General features: G+C 44.1%; 1 protein-coding gene across 1 annotated transcript in view; it reads right to left on the bottom strand.

Moving 5' to 3' along the window:
• TNPO1 (transportin 1) overlaps positions 1-18245 on the bottom strand; it is a 3819238-nt gene that overhangs the window by 701458 nt on the left and 3099535 nt on the right. The window contains exon 20 of the mRNA XM_044064437.1: positions 12843-12918. Within this exon, the coding sequence (XP_043920372.1) occupies positions 12843-12918 (76 nt within the window). The remainder of the gene's footprint in view (positions 1-12842; positions 12919-18245) is intronic.

Here is an 18245-nt window from a genome sequence, read left to right as displayed (position 1 = left end):
AGCCACACCTTTCGTCAAAAACTCCTTTTCTGGGGGTGCTGACAGGAACTTATTTAGACGAGCAGGCACCGGTTCCACAGAGTCTGGGTGTTCCCACGCCCTTCGACAGATCAAATCAAGGAGCTCGTCGAAGGGCGGAGACACCCAGGAGGCGGAGGGCTGAGCCCCGAAGGCCTTAAGGAACACCGACTCATCAGCAGAAGGGGGTTTGGAATGCCAGCCGCCTCGTTGTTTGAGGGCTTCCAGGATGTCTGCAAAGGAGACATCATCTGAGGACGACTTAGCGGACCCCTCTGCATCATCAAGATCAGTGTCTGACGTGAGAGACTCATCGGGGGAGTCAACGTGCTTCCTCTTGCACGATCTTTTCCTTGGGGGTTCCTCCGAAGAAGCTTCAGAGGGACCTCCAGGAGGGGGGGGAACCCCAGTGGGGGTGACCTCAGGCCCCGGGGCTCCGCTGTCTAATGACAGGGGGACTGCCAAAGACCCAGTCTCCGTATGCAGGGAAGGTGCTGGAGAGACCGTGGAGGTAGCCAAAGAAGATTTGGCTAACGCACTCCTCATGGCCCTGAAGGCCGGACCACCAGAATCCTGGGAAGGTCCAACCCCCGTGGCCACGACAGTAGACGGTACCCCCGCAGCCGATGCACCGAGAGGAAGGCTTGGAACCGAAAACATCAGTCCCGAAGCGTCCCCCCCGGGGCTGACAGAGGAGGTCCGCGTACCGAACTCCGACTCGAGAGCCGGGGTTGGAGTAAGGGTCGGGGCCGACCCGAAAACCTCCATCGGCTCCACCAGCACCGACTCCAACGGTGCCGAGGCTGTTGGAGGAGGAACCATAACTACTGGGTGGACCATCGGCTCCGAAGCCGTATGGGCCGGAGCCGAAACTAATTTTTGGAACACAGGAGACTGGAAAAGTCTTAGGAGCACCCTGTTGATGTCCGAATCAGACATCTTGGAGGATCTAGATGAAACCGATCAGGTCTGAACCGACTTCTCCATCGGCTCCAAAGGACTGGGGGACCGGCTCCGAATGGACTCGACCAATATCGGTTCCGAGGGAGATCCCAAAACAATTTCCCTCTGTGCCGAGGAGGGCTTCGGCGCCGAAGGGGAAGAGTCTGAGCCGGCAACCCTCATCGGCTCCAAAATCAGTGGAGCCGATGAAGGTGACCCGCCTCTCGACGCCCCAGTCCTCGGCTCCGAAAGCAGAGGAGTCGAGGCTGGAGGCATCGAGGCAGACCATTCCGCCCTCGGCTCCGAAGTCCGTGGAGCCGATGGAGAAGCCTGCCTAAGTTTCTTAGCAGTCGGTTCCGACGGGCTTCTTCTTCTTGGTAGGAGAGGAAGAGGAAGATAAGGCCTCCTCGAAGGAGGGTTTAATCAGCCCTTTCAGTATTAATTTATTCTTCCTCTCTTGGAGGACTCTAGATGAAAAGGCGTGACACACGCTACAGGACTCCTGTAGGTGCTTGGCGCCTAAACAATAAACGCACGAGGAGTGGTCATCGGTTATAGACATCTTAAAACCGCACCTCGCGCACTTTTTAAACCCGGAGGGTCTATGTTCTTTTGACATAACGCCTATCAAAAAACACTGAAATAGTGTAGAAACACTATCTTGTCAGAACCAATACAATAACAGAAAAAAATGTAACTTCAACTTTAAACTTTAAACCCTTTTTTTTTTTTTTTTTTTAAATGATACAATGCAGCGACAGAAAACACTAAAAAGGAGGGCCAAGACCCTCTAACTTAAACAGGTACTTGACCTCCTGGAGAAAAAATAAGAGAAACTAGCTGAGGAATAGGGGAAGGCCCCTCTAACTTAAACGGGAAACCTTTCCCTTAAACAAACACACAATTTACCTCAACAAAATGTACCAAAACACACTCGTACAACAACAATAGCTGTTAAAACAGCTTTTGGGTGAAAATAAGGAATTTCCTGACAGGAAACTTTAGAAAAAAACAGTACTTAGCTCAGCCAAGTTTGAGACCACGTCCTAGCTTGTAAGCGGCAAACGAGATCTGGGGGATTAGTAGTGGTGCATCCTGGGATAGAGAATAGCTCAGCCAATAAGAGGCTTCGCTCTATAGCATAGCGTGCCGAGTCGGAGCCGAGGGATCGGCTCCGAGCCCATCAGTACAGAATGTAGGCGAGATTGGATCACATAACATCCTCTAGTTTTGCAATTTCCCTTAGACCGGGTGGAACGTCTAGAAGGGAACTTTTCTGAGGGAAGGGGCTTTCCTCGAAGGGAATCTTGTAACCCTCGGATATGATCGACTGTACCCATCTGTCTTGAGAGAGGGAAAACCAGGCTTCTGGGTACAGCGACAATCTCCCCCCGACTGCCTCCAAGGGTGGACAGTCGGGCAACACCTCAGGGATGCTGGAAGGGCTTGTCAGAGAGAGGCTCTCTACTGCCCTGGTTTTGCGGACCCCCTCTGCCCCTAGGGCCGCGTCTATTGCTATTACCCCCTCTGCCTCTGGGGGTAAACTGACCACGTGCATCCGGCGTGACTCTCTGAGATTTCCGGAACCACATCTTCCCCCCTTTCTGACCTTTGGGATAAGGCCTAGAATGGGTGGAGAAATGGACTCCTACGGCAGAAAGAGTCTTGCCATCTTGCTCACACCTGGTCAACGTGTCCTTCACCTGAGGGCCAAACAAAGTTGACCCATCAAAGGGAGAGTTTGTGAAGGACACCTTAGAGGAGTCTGCAAAATTACAGAGCCGCATCTAGGACTGACGTCTGAGAGCCACTCCTGTGCCTGCAGCTCTACTCGCCCCATCGGCCGCATAAGAAATGAGCTGCATGGAGGAGTTGGTTATGGAGTTAAGGATTCCCAGCTGAGAAGCAATCTTTTCCTGAGCTCCAGCTGCTGAAGGATCCTGTACTACTTCACCTAATTCTTTAAGGATATCCCTTTGAAGTCTGGTGAAGTGACATAAATAATTCAGTGAACGCATAGCAAAGGTCGCTGAGGAAAACATCCGCTTACCATACCATACCTGTCCATAGTCCTGGACTCTGTTAGGAGGATGGACTGGTACGGAAGGATCTGCAAGTTCCTTCTTAGTGGCGGCCGCCACCACCATGGCATCAACCGGGACACCTTTAGTAAGAAACTGCTTTTCTGCGGGGGCCGTAATAAATTTAGAAGGTCTCCTAGGGACTGGTTCCACCGAATCAGGAGATGCCCACGCCTTTCGAGCTATGACCTCCATGAGAGGGTTGAAAGGTGGAGACACCCAGGAGGTGGAGGGTCGAGATGCAAAAGCCTCCAGATATACCGATTCATCCTCGGAGGGGTTAATGGAGGGCCAGTTCCCCCTCTGTTTCAGGAGCTCAAGGATGTCTGAAAAGGAGACATCCTCAGAGGGGGATCTTGGGGACCCCTCCGACTCATCTAAATCGGTATCCGAGGTTGTAGACTCAGGGGAGTCTAAGTGCTTCCACTTACAAGTCCTCTTACGTGGGGGTTCACCTGAAGGATCAGGGGAAACCTCGGAAGAGGAAGTTCTTCCCAATGGGGAGACCTGGGGCGATGGATCTCTGGGTCCGGGAGCAAGAGAATGGGAAGAGGCATCTACAGGCACCGTAGAGGGAGGAGCTAAAGGAACCGACTGCTGGCTAAGCTCTGGGGCTAGCACACTCCTCATCACCTCGAAGGCTTCCCTCCCAGGTAGGGCCGAGAGATCCTGCTCCGAAGAAACAGGGATCCTCGGTCCCACCAAAAGGGAAGGCTCCGAAGCAGATGTCGGGGCCGAGCTCACCAAGGCCGAAGCCCCGAGAGGGAGAACGGGGTCGGACAAGGGTCCGATGCCACTCGCCCCCTCGGAACCAACCAGGGAAGCCCGACGCCCGGATCCCTCCAAGGAAGGTCTCAAAGGAGGAGATAGGAGTCGAGGACGACGGAGCTGAAAGGTGTGGTATCGGCTCCGATGCAGCAATAGTCACGGTACCAATAATCTCTGGCTCCGAGCTCTGTAGGAGAGTCGAAGGAGAAATTTCAGGGGGATGTATAATAGCTGACGTCTGTTGAGACGGGCTGTGGAGCATCTGGGCTAGTGCCTGTGACTTTAATAGCCTACTTACCACTCTCTCTAAATCGTGGTCTGAAAGCCTGGAAGACCTCGATGATCGGCTCCGATGGCTCCGCTCCGAAAGCAAGGGGGATGCTGGAGCCAAGTGAATAGATTCCAAAGAAGGAGATCTAGACCTCTTTTTGGACGGAGCCATCGGAGCCGAGGAACGTTCGGCTCCAGGCAGAGCCGACAACTTGTCGGCTCTGAGAGGAGACAAAGATATCTCGGCTCCAGCCGGAGCCGAGACATGCTTCAACGCTGGGGTGTCGGCTCCAGACGGAGCCGACACCGGTGCCAAAGCCAAGGTATCAGTGCCGGTGATGATCGGCGCCGACGCAGGGGCTTCCAACAAGGAAGGATCGGCTCCGGACAGAGCCGATGTCGACTCCGGCGGAGTCGGAACCAAGACCACAGACTTGGACACCGAAGCCTGGGTCTTGGGAGGTTTAGAGGGCTTCCCGGAGCTGACTTTAGCCGGGGAGCTCTCTGGTTTAAGTAGACCCCTCAGGATCAACTTATTTCTACGTTCCTGCAGGACTCTCTGGCTGAAAGAATGACATATAGCACAGGAGTCCTGCAGGTGTAGGGGTCCCAGGCAATAAATACAAGAAGTGTGACCGTCTGTCAGAGACATCTTCTGACAGCACGAGTCACACTTCTTGAAACCTGAGACCCTAGTATCTTTAGACATATCTCGGTGTTTGAACACTCACACACACCAATCAGTCCAACCAAGACACTAACACTAAAAAATATTAATAACAACTAACAAATTTAGTTATTAATTAGAGAGACACAACACACACACACACCTGAGGGAAATCCTGACAGGAACTGTAAGGGTGGGAAAGGCCTAAGGCCCGAAAGACTAAACTAAAGGAACTAGGTGAAAAAAGGGGTATGGAGCTAAGTGAAATACACTGAGGGTAGAAAGAAGACTAAAAGGACCAAAAATTAGGGTTTTAAACTCTTAAAACCTGACCAAAAGCTAGAAAAATATCACTTACCAGGAGCTGGTAAAAAGGATGACCTCATTAGCTAAGCGGCAAACGAGATCTGGGTAATTACCGCCTTGCATCATGGGATATGGGGCTGCCTCGAGCTGGTAAAAGTGACTCTCGAGCTTAGCAAGTGCCGAGTCGGAGCCGAGGATCGGCTCCGAACCCATCCAGCAAGAATGAAGGCGAGATTGACAACTTAACATTCATGGTTCTTCCTCCATATTCCCAAGATACTCATTAAGACATTTCTGTGTGGGAAGGAATGGGGCCATAGTTTAGTTCAGAAAGGACATTTCTCTCAAAACCTTTCTGAAGGACAGATTGTAAGAAGGTAGGAGAGAGGAATCACAATCTTTATCTGTCTCAGAAATAATGACTACCTTTTCTTCTTTGGTAGGACTCTGAAATCAGTCATAACTCCCAAAACCTCCAACAGTAAGAAAAGTACAGTTTTGTACCTACCATAAATGTAGATGTTCGAGGATTCCATTGCTGCAGTCCTTACTATTGGGTATAGTCCGCGTCCAGTCGGCCCGAATACCAGAGTATAAGGCTGACGTCGGTCATGGCGCCTTAGACTGACGTCAGTACGTCAGGGTACTAATGCGCATGACCGACGTCATATCCTCAGTCTTTTCTTGCCCCAGATGTCAGAAGACCCTAAAAAGACAAGGCCCAAAATACCTGCACCAAAAACATGTACAATATATACAAGAATATATACAAAAATAGAAACATGTAAACTCACCTACACAACCACCCCTAAACACAGAGGGAAGGAGGGAGGGTAAATTGGACTGCAGCAATGGAATCCTCGAACATCTACATTTATGGTAGGTACAAAACTGTACTATGTTCTTCGTTTCCATTGCTGCAGTCCTACTATTGGGTAGAATCCCAAAGCAGAGGTAAGGGAGGCTGGCAAATCATAAAGAAGTAGGAGCTGACAACATGCCTTGCAAAACAGCTGTGGCAAAACCAGCCCTAGACTTAGAGTAGATAGGAAGGTGATAATGCTTAGAGAAAGTATGCACAGAACTCCAAGTAGCTGCTTCCAAAATATCCTTAGTTGCCACCCCCCTTAGAAATGCTGTTGAAGTGGCAGTAGCCCTAGTGGAATGAGGCCTAATCCCAGCTGGAATCTCCTTGCCATGATGGGAATAACAAAATGCAATACAAAAGCCAATCCACCTAGAAATAGTTTGTTTTGACACAGGCTTGCCCTGTGAACTCAAAGCAAAAGAAACAAACAACTGCTGAGACTGCCTAAAATCCTTAGTCCTGCTTAAATAATAACGCAATAGCCTGTGTACATCTAAAGTGTGCAAAATCTTTTCCCCTTTATTTTGAGGGTCTGCATAAAACGTAGGCAAATGAATAGTTTGGTTTAAAGCCACACTAGAAACCACCTTAGGCATAAAGGAAGGATTAGTACGTAATGATACCCTATCCTTATGGAAAATCAAAAGGGCTCTACTGCCATAAGGGCCTGCAACTCAGACACCCTTCTTGCAGAAGTAATAGCCAACAGAAAAGCAGTCTTCCATGACAAGTATTTCAATTCAGCAGTAGCTGCAGGCTCAAAAGGTTGTAGAGTAAGTTTTTCCAACACAAAATTGAGATCCCAAGCAGGAGTAGGAGCTCTACATGGGGTCTTATATTCTTTGCCCCTCTAAGAAACTGCTTGAACAAAGGATGCGAAAACAAAGGTGGGTCACAATCATAGTGAGCTGAAATTGCTGCAGCATGAATCTTAATAGAAGAGAAGGACAAACCTTTGTCCAATAACTCAGTAAGATATTGAAGAGCCACACTCAAATTAGGCTCAGAAATCTCCAAATTCTTTGCTGTACTCCAAAATAAAAATCTCTTCCATTTTTCTCGTACACTCTCCTTGTACTAGGTCTTCTAGCTTCCATAATCACATTTAAAACTTGTTGAGGAAGTTGAGACCTGCTGTGTTTCAACACAGAATATGCCAGGCTGTTAGATGAAGAGAGTGAAGCTTGACATTGAGCAGATGACCGTCCTTCTGAGATAACAGATGAGGAATCAGAGGTAAAGGCCATGGAGGCTTCTTTACCAGACTCCGTAGTAGTGGGTACCAGTGTTGCCGAGGCCAATCTGGAGCTATCAAAATCATCCTTGGCCTGTCTTGTCTGACCTTTAATAGTACCTTTGGAAGAAGAGGCAGAGGTGGAAAGGCATACACATGAAGGTTTTTCCAACTGAAAGACAGAGCATCCACTTTCCAAGCTGTGTGATGAAACCCCTTTGTGCAATACTTTGGCAGCTGGTGGTTTAGTGGAGAAGCGAACAGATCTATGTCTGGAGTTCCCCATGACACTGTCAATTTCTGAAATACATGAAGATCCAGTTTCCACTCGTGGGGATCCATGATTTGTCTGCTTAACACATCTGCTAAGGAGTTCTGTGCTCCTGGCAGAAACCTTGCCTGAAGAGTTAGTTGCAAGCTTAGCGCAGTCTCCCATAAAATCATTGCTTGCCTGCATAGAGGATAAGAATGTGTTCCCCTTGCTTGTTGATGTACCACATGACAGTTGTGTTGTCTGTTAGAATCAACACCTGCCCTGGAAGAAGTAACTCCTTGAAAGCCATTAATGCAAACTGGACTGCTAACATCTCCTTCATGTTGATATGTAGATGCTGTAGTCTGGCAGGCCACTTGTCTTGTATCCACTTTCCATTTAGATGAGCTCCCCAAGCAATGTCCGAGGCATCTGTCGTTAAAATCTGACTTGCCTCTGGCCGGGTCACAGAGAGTCCCTTGTTTAGGTGACATTCCTGAGCCCACCACAAGAATTCTATTGAAGGCAAGGTATTATTTGAATGACAGTGTCCAAATCCTGGCAGTGCTGTGTCCATACATTTTGAGATACCATTGTAGCTTCCTCATATGCAGTTTGGCATTGGGAAGCACCAGAATACAAGATGCCATGAACCCTAATGCTTGAAGGACTGTCCTTGCAGTCAGCACGGACTGATAAGATAGTTGATGGAAGTAAAGTGACAGACTCTTTTGTTTGTCCGGGGTTAAAAAGGCCATCTGGGCTGCTGTATTCAGTCTCACACCCAGAAAGCACATGTCTTGAGAGGGTACTAGACTGGACTTTATTTCGTTCACAGAATACCCTAGGCATCTTAGCACTGCTATAACATATTCCAGATGCTGTAGAAGGTCTTCCTTTTCTTGAGCCAGAATCAGGCAGTCGTCCAAGTAAGGATAAATTTGAATTTCTTGAAGCCTGAAATAAGCTATCACTGGAGCCAGAACCTTTGTGAATACTCTGGGCGCAGTAGATAAGCCAAAGGGCAATGCAGAGAACTGATAATGAGAATTTCCAGTTCGAAACCCAGATACTTCCTGCAACTTAGCCTTATAGGCACATGAAGGTAAGCTTCCTTGAGATCTAAAGTTACCATCCAGTGATCTTTGCCCAGCAGAGGTAAAAGTTGTTGTAACGTCAACATCTTGAACTTGGGAATGTCCAGATAAGTGTTGAGGAGAGATAAATCCAAAATTGGTCTCCACGTGTTCCCCTTCTTTGGTACTAGGAACAGGCGAGAATAAAATCCTAGGCCCCTTTCTGATACAGGGACTGGCTGAATGGCCCCATCTGGAGTAACTGAGAAACTTGCTTGTGAGCCTCTTTTCTTTGTGGAGGAGGAACGTCTGGCATGCCTTTGAATGGGGCCACTGTGTGGAAATAAAACCTGTAACCGTGGTGAATGATATCCAACACCCATCTGTCTTGACTAATTAAATCCCAATTTTCTTTGAAAGAGACAGTCTTCCTCCCAAAGGAGCTGCCAGACGAGAATCCACTGGCAGCTGAAAAGGCAGGTCATTGGGTCTGTTTACGAAAGGACTGACCCCTGCCCTCACCAGAAGTCTGAGCAGGTGAACTCCCTGATCTAGGCCTAAAAGAACCTTGAGCCCTGCCCCTACCACGTCTAGACCTACCCCTAGACTGGGAATCATAAGCAGGATATGTCCACCCCTTAGCTGGCCAATTTCTACTAAACTTCGGAGGCTGCACCTGCAAAAAATCTTTAACAGTTTGCATAGACTTAGCTTTGTCCTCCATTTTCTTTAAAAGTGCTTCCACAGGCGATCCAAACAACACATCAGACTGTAAAGGAGCATCCAAAATCCTTGTCTTAACATGCTCAGCTAAATTCTGATCCTTCAACCAGGCATGCCTGCGAAGAACAGAACTAGTAGCAGCCACCCTCGAGGAGGCCTGTACAGCATCAAAACCACATTGCAAAGAATGCTTACCCACTTGTTCAGACACATGAACCAAATCCAGCAACTCTTTACACTCAATACCTTCCGCCAAAGCATCCACCTTAGATTTCAATTGTGAAAGGAGATAATTTTGATATTTTAGCATGTGAAACTGACCATTCAACGCTCTCATGGCTAAAGTGGAAGAAGTATACACTTTCTTTCCCCACCTATCCAAAGCCCTTGCCTCTTTATCAGTGGGAACAGGATTTTTAACCACAGAAGCTTTAACACCTTTAGGCCCCTGAGAAACAGTTTCTGGGTCCGCCCTAGGACTCTTAAACAAATACTTATGAGCTTCGGGCACCCTATAATACCTATCAGGTTTAACAGGAGCAGGAGGCAAAGAGTCAGGGTTCAGGGAAGCCTCTGCAAAAACATCTTCCACCACATTCAACACAGGAGGAATAGCTAAGGGCCTATGCTGGGGCAAAAACAAGAATTCCCTAAGCCTTTTCCTGGAATCAGAGTAATCCTGGCCTTCCCATTTAAAATGCTCCCTCATGGAATGCAGAGTCTCTGAAAATGAGAAATCCTCAGGAGGAGAAGCTGTAGGAGTGGAATCATCCACATCAGAATCAGAATAAGTAGGATACTCCTGCAAGTCTTCCGCAGAAGACTCTGAAGCCTCTGAACATTGTTCAAAACTATCAAACTCCGGTTCCACCCTAGGCCTCTTATCAGGCGGGGGCATAGAACCTCTAATCAAAGTAATCAAATCTTCTGCCATTTTAAGCATATGTTTCTTAGGTACAGAACCGAAATGCTAGGAGAAGCCCCCACTGAAGCTGAACTAGGCCTACCTCTCAAAGAAGTTTTGGCAACAGAAGGAGAAGCTCTAACTACCTTGGGAAGAGAGGGAAGAACAGTTACCTGAGAAGCCCCTCAGCCTGGCCTACCTCCTGAGAAGGCACATCCTGTAATAGTAAAGTTTCTGCCTGAGACTCCATGGAAACTCCTGGCAAAACCTCTGGCTCCACTGAGCCTTCTAAAGAACCGGCGTCCGGGACTGCGGTTCATCAACCCTAGGCTTCACTGATTTGTCCTTGCGCTTCTTGACGAAGCGGGCCGGAGCATCCGGCGGCATTTTATAATTGCAACGCTTCCCAAACACCAACCTGGCACAGTCTAACCTCCTCTTAATAGTGCGTTTGTTAAACCTAGCACAAGAGCGGCAACCAACAACGCCGTGCTCAGGCCCTAAACAAGGTATACACAAGGTATGGTAATCCCTATGAGGTATCTGTTTCCCACAAGAAATACAGTTATTCACTTTTTCTGACATCCGGTAAAATACTGAGGCAAGAAAAAACCAAAATGTTCCCCAACGGGGTACTTAGCCAACTCTGTTTCGGTCTGAAACTCCGGTTTCGGAAATATTTCAGAACGCCAACCTGCACTCGCAAAACTGCTTCTGCATCGGACCATGCGGCAAAAAAGACTGAGGATATGACGTCGGTCATGCGCATTAGTACCCTGACGTACTGACGTCAGTCTAAGGCGCCATGACCGACGTCAGCCTTATACTCTGGTATTCGGGCCGACTGGACGCGGACTATACCCAATAGTAAGGACTGCAGCAATGGAAAACGAAGAACATCTTTAGCAAAGCAAATATGCACGGGTTCAAGCATGTGATGGCAGTAACAGGGTGTTAAGCAATAAGCAGGCACCTGTGAGACATGTCTGCCAACAGAAGGAAAAGGTAATGAATGACGGGCCTGCTTCCTCTTCAAGGTGGCAGTAAACTACATTTGCTAAGGGTGCCATCCAGCACTGGCTTGGACAGGTCCCAACAGACTTCAGAGATCTGTTTGAAAATGAAAACCTGAACAGTGTCTTGGTGTAGTAAGACAGCAGACACTCCTCTACAAGGGCCAAAAGACCCTGAAGAACTTGTGAGAAACCTGGAGAAATAGAGTCTGAGCATCAAATATAACCATACATCAAAGGACTGAATGAAGGGACACTGTGATGATGGTAGATGGCAATCTAAAAAAACATGGGTACTACACAGCAATTTCATAAATGGTCATACATCTAGAAGGGTTTGACTGTGGTCTACCTTCTTTCTCATGTCTTCAGATAGTGCTCTTGGAGACACTTTAAACTACTACAGTTCTAATGGTAGCAAGGCAGGTAAAGGATTTCTTCATCCATTGATGGGTGGCTACATTAACTTGTTGCACTTGTGGACATAGCCTCACATTATGTTCCTCTCCCAGGAAGTACAAAGAATGCAGGTCTTGGCCCCACTTGTATGCCATAAAGGACATTTAGAATCACCTGGTTTAAGCAACGAACATGGGAACTTTTCACAGATGAAATTCAGGACTGAGATCCAAACTGTTCAAGCTGCAGGAAGAACTGGTGGTTTCAAGTGCTGGCCACACTTGTAGTGCAGCACATGTCATCACAGTATATGCAGCATATGCTCCAAATGTAAGAGCTTCAATAGGAGAATAAATGCCAAAACTGGAAAACAAGTCAATGACCCGAACCTGTGCACCTACAATATTAGGTTTGCATTTTTAAAACTACAATGCCATAACTGATGCTAGGTTTACAAAGTTTGTGGTTTTGAAATGTAACAAGCCAAGTATTCTTTCAATACACACTTTCCACTTCTAGACTGCACGCGTAATTATCTTAAGACTTTTTTATTTACAAAAGCTGGACTTCCAGCCAAGAGAAGTCAGCTATTACAATTACTTTTTTTTTTATTGGCTTTGTACAGACACCATCATGGAATCACAATGATCTTATGTGCATGTGCCACTTTGCAAAATGAGTGCAGCAACATGCTATATACTCCAATTAATAAAGATGAGTAAGCCAGGCACAAGTGGAACAGCTTTGTTTTAATCTGGATGGCTTCCACCTGCTATGGCATCTCACTTTAGCAAAAACAAAAAAAAAAAAAAAGAAAAAGAAAATTAGACCCGTCACTTTAAGCAGCATTACAGACATGAAAAAACACCATAATGCAACACAATGTTACCTGTCAAACAGATGTAAACCATTAACATATATGAGATTTGTATCAGAAACAAATTAAACTGACAATGAAATCCTAGAACACTTCCTTCCTTCTTCCAAATATGAAGTTATTTTTACAGCGCACTAGCTCTACATTCTGAAGAAACAACATGCACTATATCGAAAGCTATTAATGTAAAGTTTGCAATAAAACAAGCACGTGGCAGTCATACTTCATGCACCCATTAGTTGACAGTATAACAAAAATATGACTGGGGTAAAACTCAAACTCGACAGAAAAGAATTAGTCACACTGGTTGGCAATGATTAAGGACTGTGATTTCTGCAACAAAATGAAAACTATTTTTAGAAGCAAGAAAAAAAAAAAAAGTAAAAACGGAACACTGAGAAAAAGTGAATAAAATGAATAAAAAAAGACTGAATAATACACACCAGGGTCTTATAAACTGCTGTAGCATGGGGGCCACTTCTTGAGGACAAACGTAACCAAGACGACCAATTGTTATTGCTAAGGTAACGCAATCACGGATATACACCACCAAACGCCAACCAAGACATGAGCAAATGAGGGGGAAGGGGAAGAAAAAATAAAGAAAAAAAAATACAACAAATAACTCAGAAACAGAAATCAACAGAATCACTTGTATGATAAACATATTTCACTGCAGTTTATTACCACCCCAACAAAGGAGTAGCAAACATTTACGATACAATTTAAAAAAACAAAATAAACAAACAAAATGAAAACATTTAAGGGACAGCATCTCAAAACACAACATATTAAAACTGTTATGACTGCTACACAGCTATAATCATAACATGTTACATTCCTACCTCATTTTAAAGTATTCAAATTAATATTTTTATACACTCATTTTTTTTCCTAAAAATTTCTCATTAAATTAACATAACCTTACAAATCTTACTTGTGTGCTACTGGAAAACCAAACCAACACTGGTATATGAGATCAACACATGAAAGTGACACTGTGTGTCCACAGTGACATTCTTGACATTAAATGTTTACTCATAAATGCTTCAGAATTTCAGGTAGTAGCTGTTGTCTCAGTCTAATGCAAAAGTGCAATAAGCCTAAAAACTATACCACAAAAAGATGCTGTCTCTTGCTTCAAGACCAAGTGCTACAACTTGTTTTGCTCATAAGAACCTATAGGTAACCATTTGAAATCTCGGGACCTGCTAGAGCAAGTCCAGAAAAATGGAGACTGAATAGCTGCAAAAAAACCCACACTTCCACATACGTGAAGATGGGACATTTCTTGGAATATCCCCTTTTCTCTAAGGCATGGTGATCTCAGTACTATATTCGGGGGGGGCTTACCCACTCGTAAAAAGTTTAAAGGAAAACGGCAATGGTAGAGGTTTGCTCTTCTTCATTTTTTAGCTTTTTTTTCCCCCTGCTTTTCGGCACTCGGCATTTCGAATGCCAACATTTACAAATTACTCAGTATGATGCATTATGAATGTATGCCAAGTCCTTAATCCACTGAGTAAATGCTTGTTTTTACAAAAAAATGCAATTTTTTTCACTCGGAACTGGTATCCTCTAGAATTAACAGCTCACCTCTACTTCCACAATACTGTTCTACAGACTCACAAGATATGTGAACATTTTTTTAAAACTAACAAAAAAGGATCACCATTATCTAGCATTTCTTTTGAAATACATTTGTTGTTCTTAAACACTGGAAAAACATAGTTTCTAAAATGATTGTTACAAATTGTCAATGTACCTTTATCTAAGTGGCTATACTTCTTAATACATCACTATTACACTAATGCTGACAAGTCCAAATCTTATTACTAATGCCACACACTATCCAAACCCCACTGGAGTCCTTCCTGCACAATTGCTCCTCATGGCCACTTAACAGACCGGAGTTCCGCTGTAGCGACCCCTAACCGGGAAAAGCTGAAAGAAACAAACAAACTTGGGTATCTTGCCAGCATTCAACAAATGCAGCATCAGAGAAAAATAAATGTACTACTATGTAAAAGTCATGTAAAGAAATCTGACTACAGTGCTGCTCAATTAACTGAATGGTAAATGACGCAATTGATTATCACAAAGCAATAATATATTTAAAAAAAAAAAAAAGGCACAAGATTCCAGTTCTCCTTCAGCAGCAGTACACCTCCCACACACAGAGAAAACAAGATACAGTAGTCCAGGAAACGAAGACAAAAGTAACACTGATTGAAATTGCTACATACACTCAGTGTTTACAGTGTCATATGTACAGAGACACAAAGTCATAAAATACTATGATTTAAAGGCAGAAACAAAGGCAATGTGGAAGTAGGATACCCAGAGAGTTCAACAGTAGTAGGAGCAATGGGTCTCATAAAAAGAATTTACAGTTACATTTAGATATGCCACAAATACACATAATTCCATATGAATCGCAGGAGTCGTCAGTTCTGGGCACATTGCACGTGCTGTGATAAGCACTTTTAGCTAACATCAAAGATTGAAAACACTAATTTCATGAAATTTAATTATACTTTGACTTACGAATGGGGTCCCTTTCCCATCATGTTATTAGAAACCCAAAATTCTTGGAGAACTTAAAACAGTAAATGCTCTTATGTGCTGGAAAAAAATTCCATGAACTCCTTACCAGAAGCAGAGCTGCCACTTGTCAGGAAACATTCATTTCTTAAAGAGAGAGAGACAAACTTCACTAAAATCTATGGCATCCGAACAGTCAGCCAAAAAACAACAAATGACTATCATATTTATTTAAATATTACAATGTGCTAAACAGAAATACTGGGATGGATATCAGGAACCCTTACTGCCATAATTACTTCTCTCTTGTAGATTTACTATTATGGATTAGTTCAAAAACTATACGATTTGACTTCAGTCAAAATGTATACAAAGTCCTAACAGAATCCATTCAGAATAAAGATTTATTTGAATATCCCCTGCAGAACAGCTAGGTAAAAACATGCCCTCTCCCATCTATTTATCTAGTTTGTAATGTTTCTTAAAGATGTTAACATTCATCTCACTGATTCCACCATTCCTAGTACATATACAGATCTGAAAGTCTACAGTCAAAATTGCAGTAGTCCTAATGGAATGTTTTCTGAGAAGGCAGAAGGTAATACTATGAGCTAGCCACTTACATGGTCTACTTGGTTAAAGGGGACCTGACTTGCATATCTCAAAACAATTGGTTAGCTTTCTTAATATACTTACCATTTACACAGACTAGTACCTCAATTTTATGAGTGAGAACCCACCACACTTTTTTAACAGCTGGAAAACCAAATTCTAGGGCTACATGAAATTAACAAAAAGTCAAAAGAATTAGTAAAGACACAGGACCTTCCATTTCATAGCTTTAGGAAATCAGCTGCAGGAAGTACAGCTGAGTGAGACATCCCCTTTAACCACTACATATTTGAATTAAGTAGTGCACAGTTGGTCATACTTACAAAATTAGCATCCTTACCTCAAAAGAGTGATCAGTCTTCCTTTTGGAGGAGAGGACTCCAAACACTGATGGTTTGCTACATACTTGCAGGGGCTATGTAGACTTCAACAAGACTCAGACCCAACTGAGCCACTGTCTGGGGGTGGGGGGGGGGGTGGGAAAAGAGGGGCAGAGAATAAAGGATAACAGCATGTTTGTTTACAGGATGTCTGCCTGGAAGTGGGGGGGGGGTATCCTAGACTTCTAGGTATTTTTCACTGAAGTACCCACCTTGAAGTCCTAAGCTCTGTGCACAGAAGGCCATGCTTCAGTGCCAAACCCCTTGATGTTTTCTCCCTGACAAATGATGGCGATCATGTCTTCCTCCTCAGACATGACAGAGTAGGCCTTCTCTACATGCACCCCCATGGTTAGGTGTCCAGGGAAGCCCTTATACAGGATAAGTCCAGGTAGATGTGCCCAGTTCTAATACCACTGTGGCTTCCAGAGAAGGCTCACCAAATGAATGTCAAGAGCTGGTGTCCAACACAAAGGCTGCAAAAGTGCCTTACCTGAACAATATCCTAAGTCCTATCAGGAATGCTGGGCATTTGAAATGTGTTCTCCTCTATCCCTTTCTGCCCTGTTCTTTTATTTCTGAAGGGGGAGGAAGACAATGTGGAAGTTGTCATGACAGATAAGGCTAAGGCCAAAAAATGTCGTATTCAGACAGGTAAAGTCAGTTCCTTAAAATTTAGAGGTAAAACTCTGAGGGATGCCAGTGTTTGGCATCATGTTCTGCACTAAAGCAAAATACACAAATTAGTCCTTATAGAGGATTTGCCTACCACAGCCATATTTCCTCTTTTAAGCATAATTAACCAACAGTAAAGCACACTATTAAATTAACAGAATCCAACACCACAAGGGAAATAATGGGCTCCCCCAGTGGGGTAATTATCTCCTCCCAAATTCTGAAGCAGGCTGACTACTCAAAGTGGGAGCTGTGCAGAACATGTATGAAAAAAATGGGCATTTGTACCTCATGAACTGTGGCAAGAAAGTTGTAAAGTAGTGTAGGAAGATGCCCATGTTATACTGAAAAGCCAGGACATACCAGTGGCTGGGCATATGCCACATATAGGGAGAAGGGACTTGAGCTCTAGAGGTCACACTGGATGTATGGGGTTACCTAGTGGCTAAGTCAGAGCAAGAACTACTGCAGGAGTGATCTAAATGAAGATAATCAATCATTCCTCGTACAACTGTATGCGATAATCAGTCTGTACACACACACACACACACACACACACACACACACAGCTATTCTTAAAAATTGCCAAGGATATTTTTTTCTACAGATACACAGATTAAATTCTAGCATAAAATGGACAACAGTAGTTAACAAAACTTATCCAAGTGCCCATTTTCTGACAGGTAGAGGAAACGCATTTCTAACTATCACTTGAGAGGGGAAAAAAAGACATCACTTCATGCAAACAAACTGAAGTGTATAAAAGCCTCCTATGTAACAAACCTCATCGCTTTTATGAGACTTGACTATACTCAGAAATGCATATTTAACCGTAAGTTAAACATATTCAATAATCTATGGAAAAGTACAGTATCTATCTGAAGCTGAGTTTTTTTTTCTTTATGAAGAACTGAAAGATAATGTTTTTTAGTAGTGGATGCTTAACAACAGTGATAAGTTAACACTCAGGGTATGTTAACTGGATTTTTTTCCAAAATGTGAGACACTCTGCTCCAACCCTATATGACTTGGCTGTTTCTAAACAAAGGCGAGATCATCCAACGTGGAAATAAACTGTAATTTCAACTTTCCACATTTATTTTTGATTAAACACCATTAAATCATGACTTTAAACAAAGGTGGACATATATTAATAGAAAAAAAATCATATTAACATTATTTACATTTACACGCATTATGTTTTCTTTCTTAGTAATTGTCTTTCAGTCTAACATTACATACATTGTTCAATTCCTGCCTTCTCTTAAACCTCACCGTCCTCTCCTGAACATTATATCCTGCATGTACTGTCCTAACAAATTCCATTTATTTCTATGCAATTTGCTCATTCCCTTTTCTAAAGATCCCTCTTCCAGTTTCTCTCCTTTACAATATTCAATGTTTTAAATACAGCTGGTTTAGATTTTGATTTCAATTTTCTAGTAATTAATTCTGTTGGCTGCTAAAAAAAGCAAACATAATGACTTGCTGTGTCTAGACAATTCAGATTATGCCCCAGCTCAATAGAATCATTTCCTTAGTTATAGACATTTGCTCCCCCAATATTTCTGAATACTCTGTAGGGAATTTTTAAAACATGCCAAATCATTATACCTCTAAAAACATGCACCCATT

The sequence above is a fragment of the Protopterus annectens genome, chromosome 2.part2, assembly GCF_019279795.1.
Source record: "Protopterus annectens isolate FY-2018-M chromosome 2.part2, PAN1.0, whole genome shotgun sequence".
Taxonomy (NCBI): domain Eukaryota; kingdom Metazoa; phylum Chordata; order Ceratodontiformes; family Protopteridae; genus Protopterus; species Protopterus annectens.
Note: the sequence above shows the minus strand (reverse complement) of the source record. Positions and strands in the feature narration are given on the sequence as shown.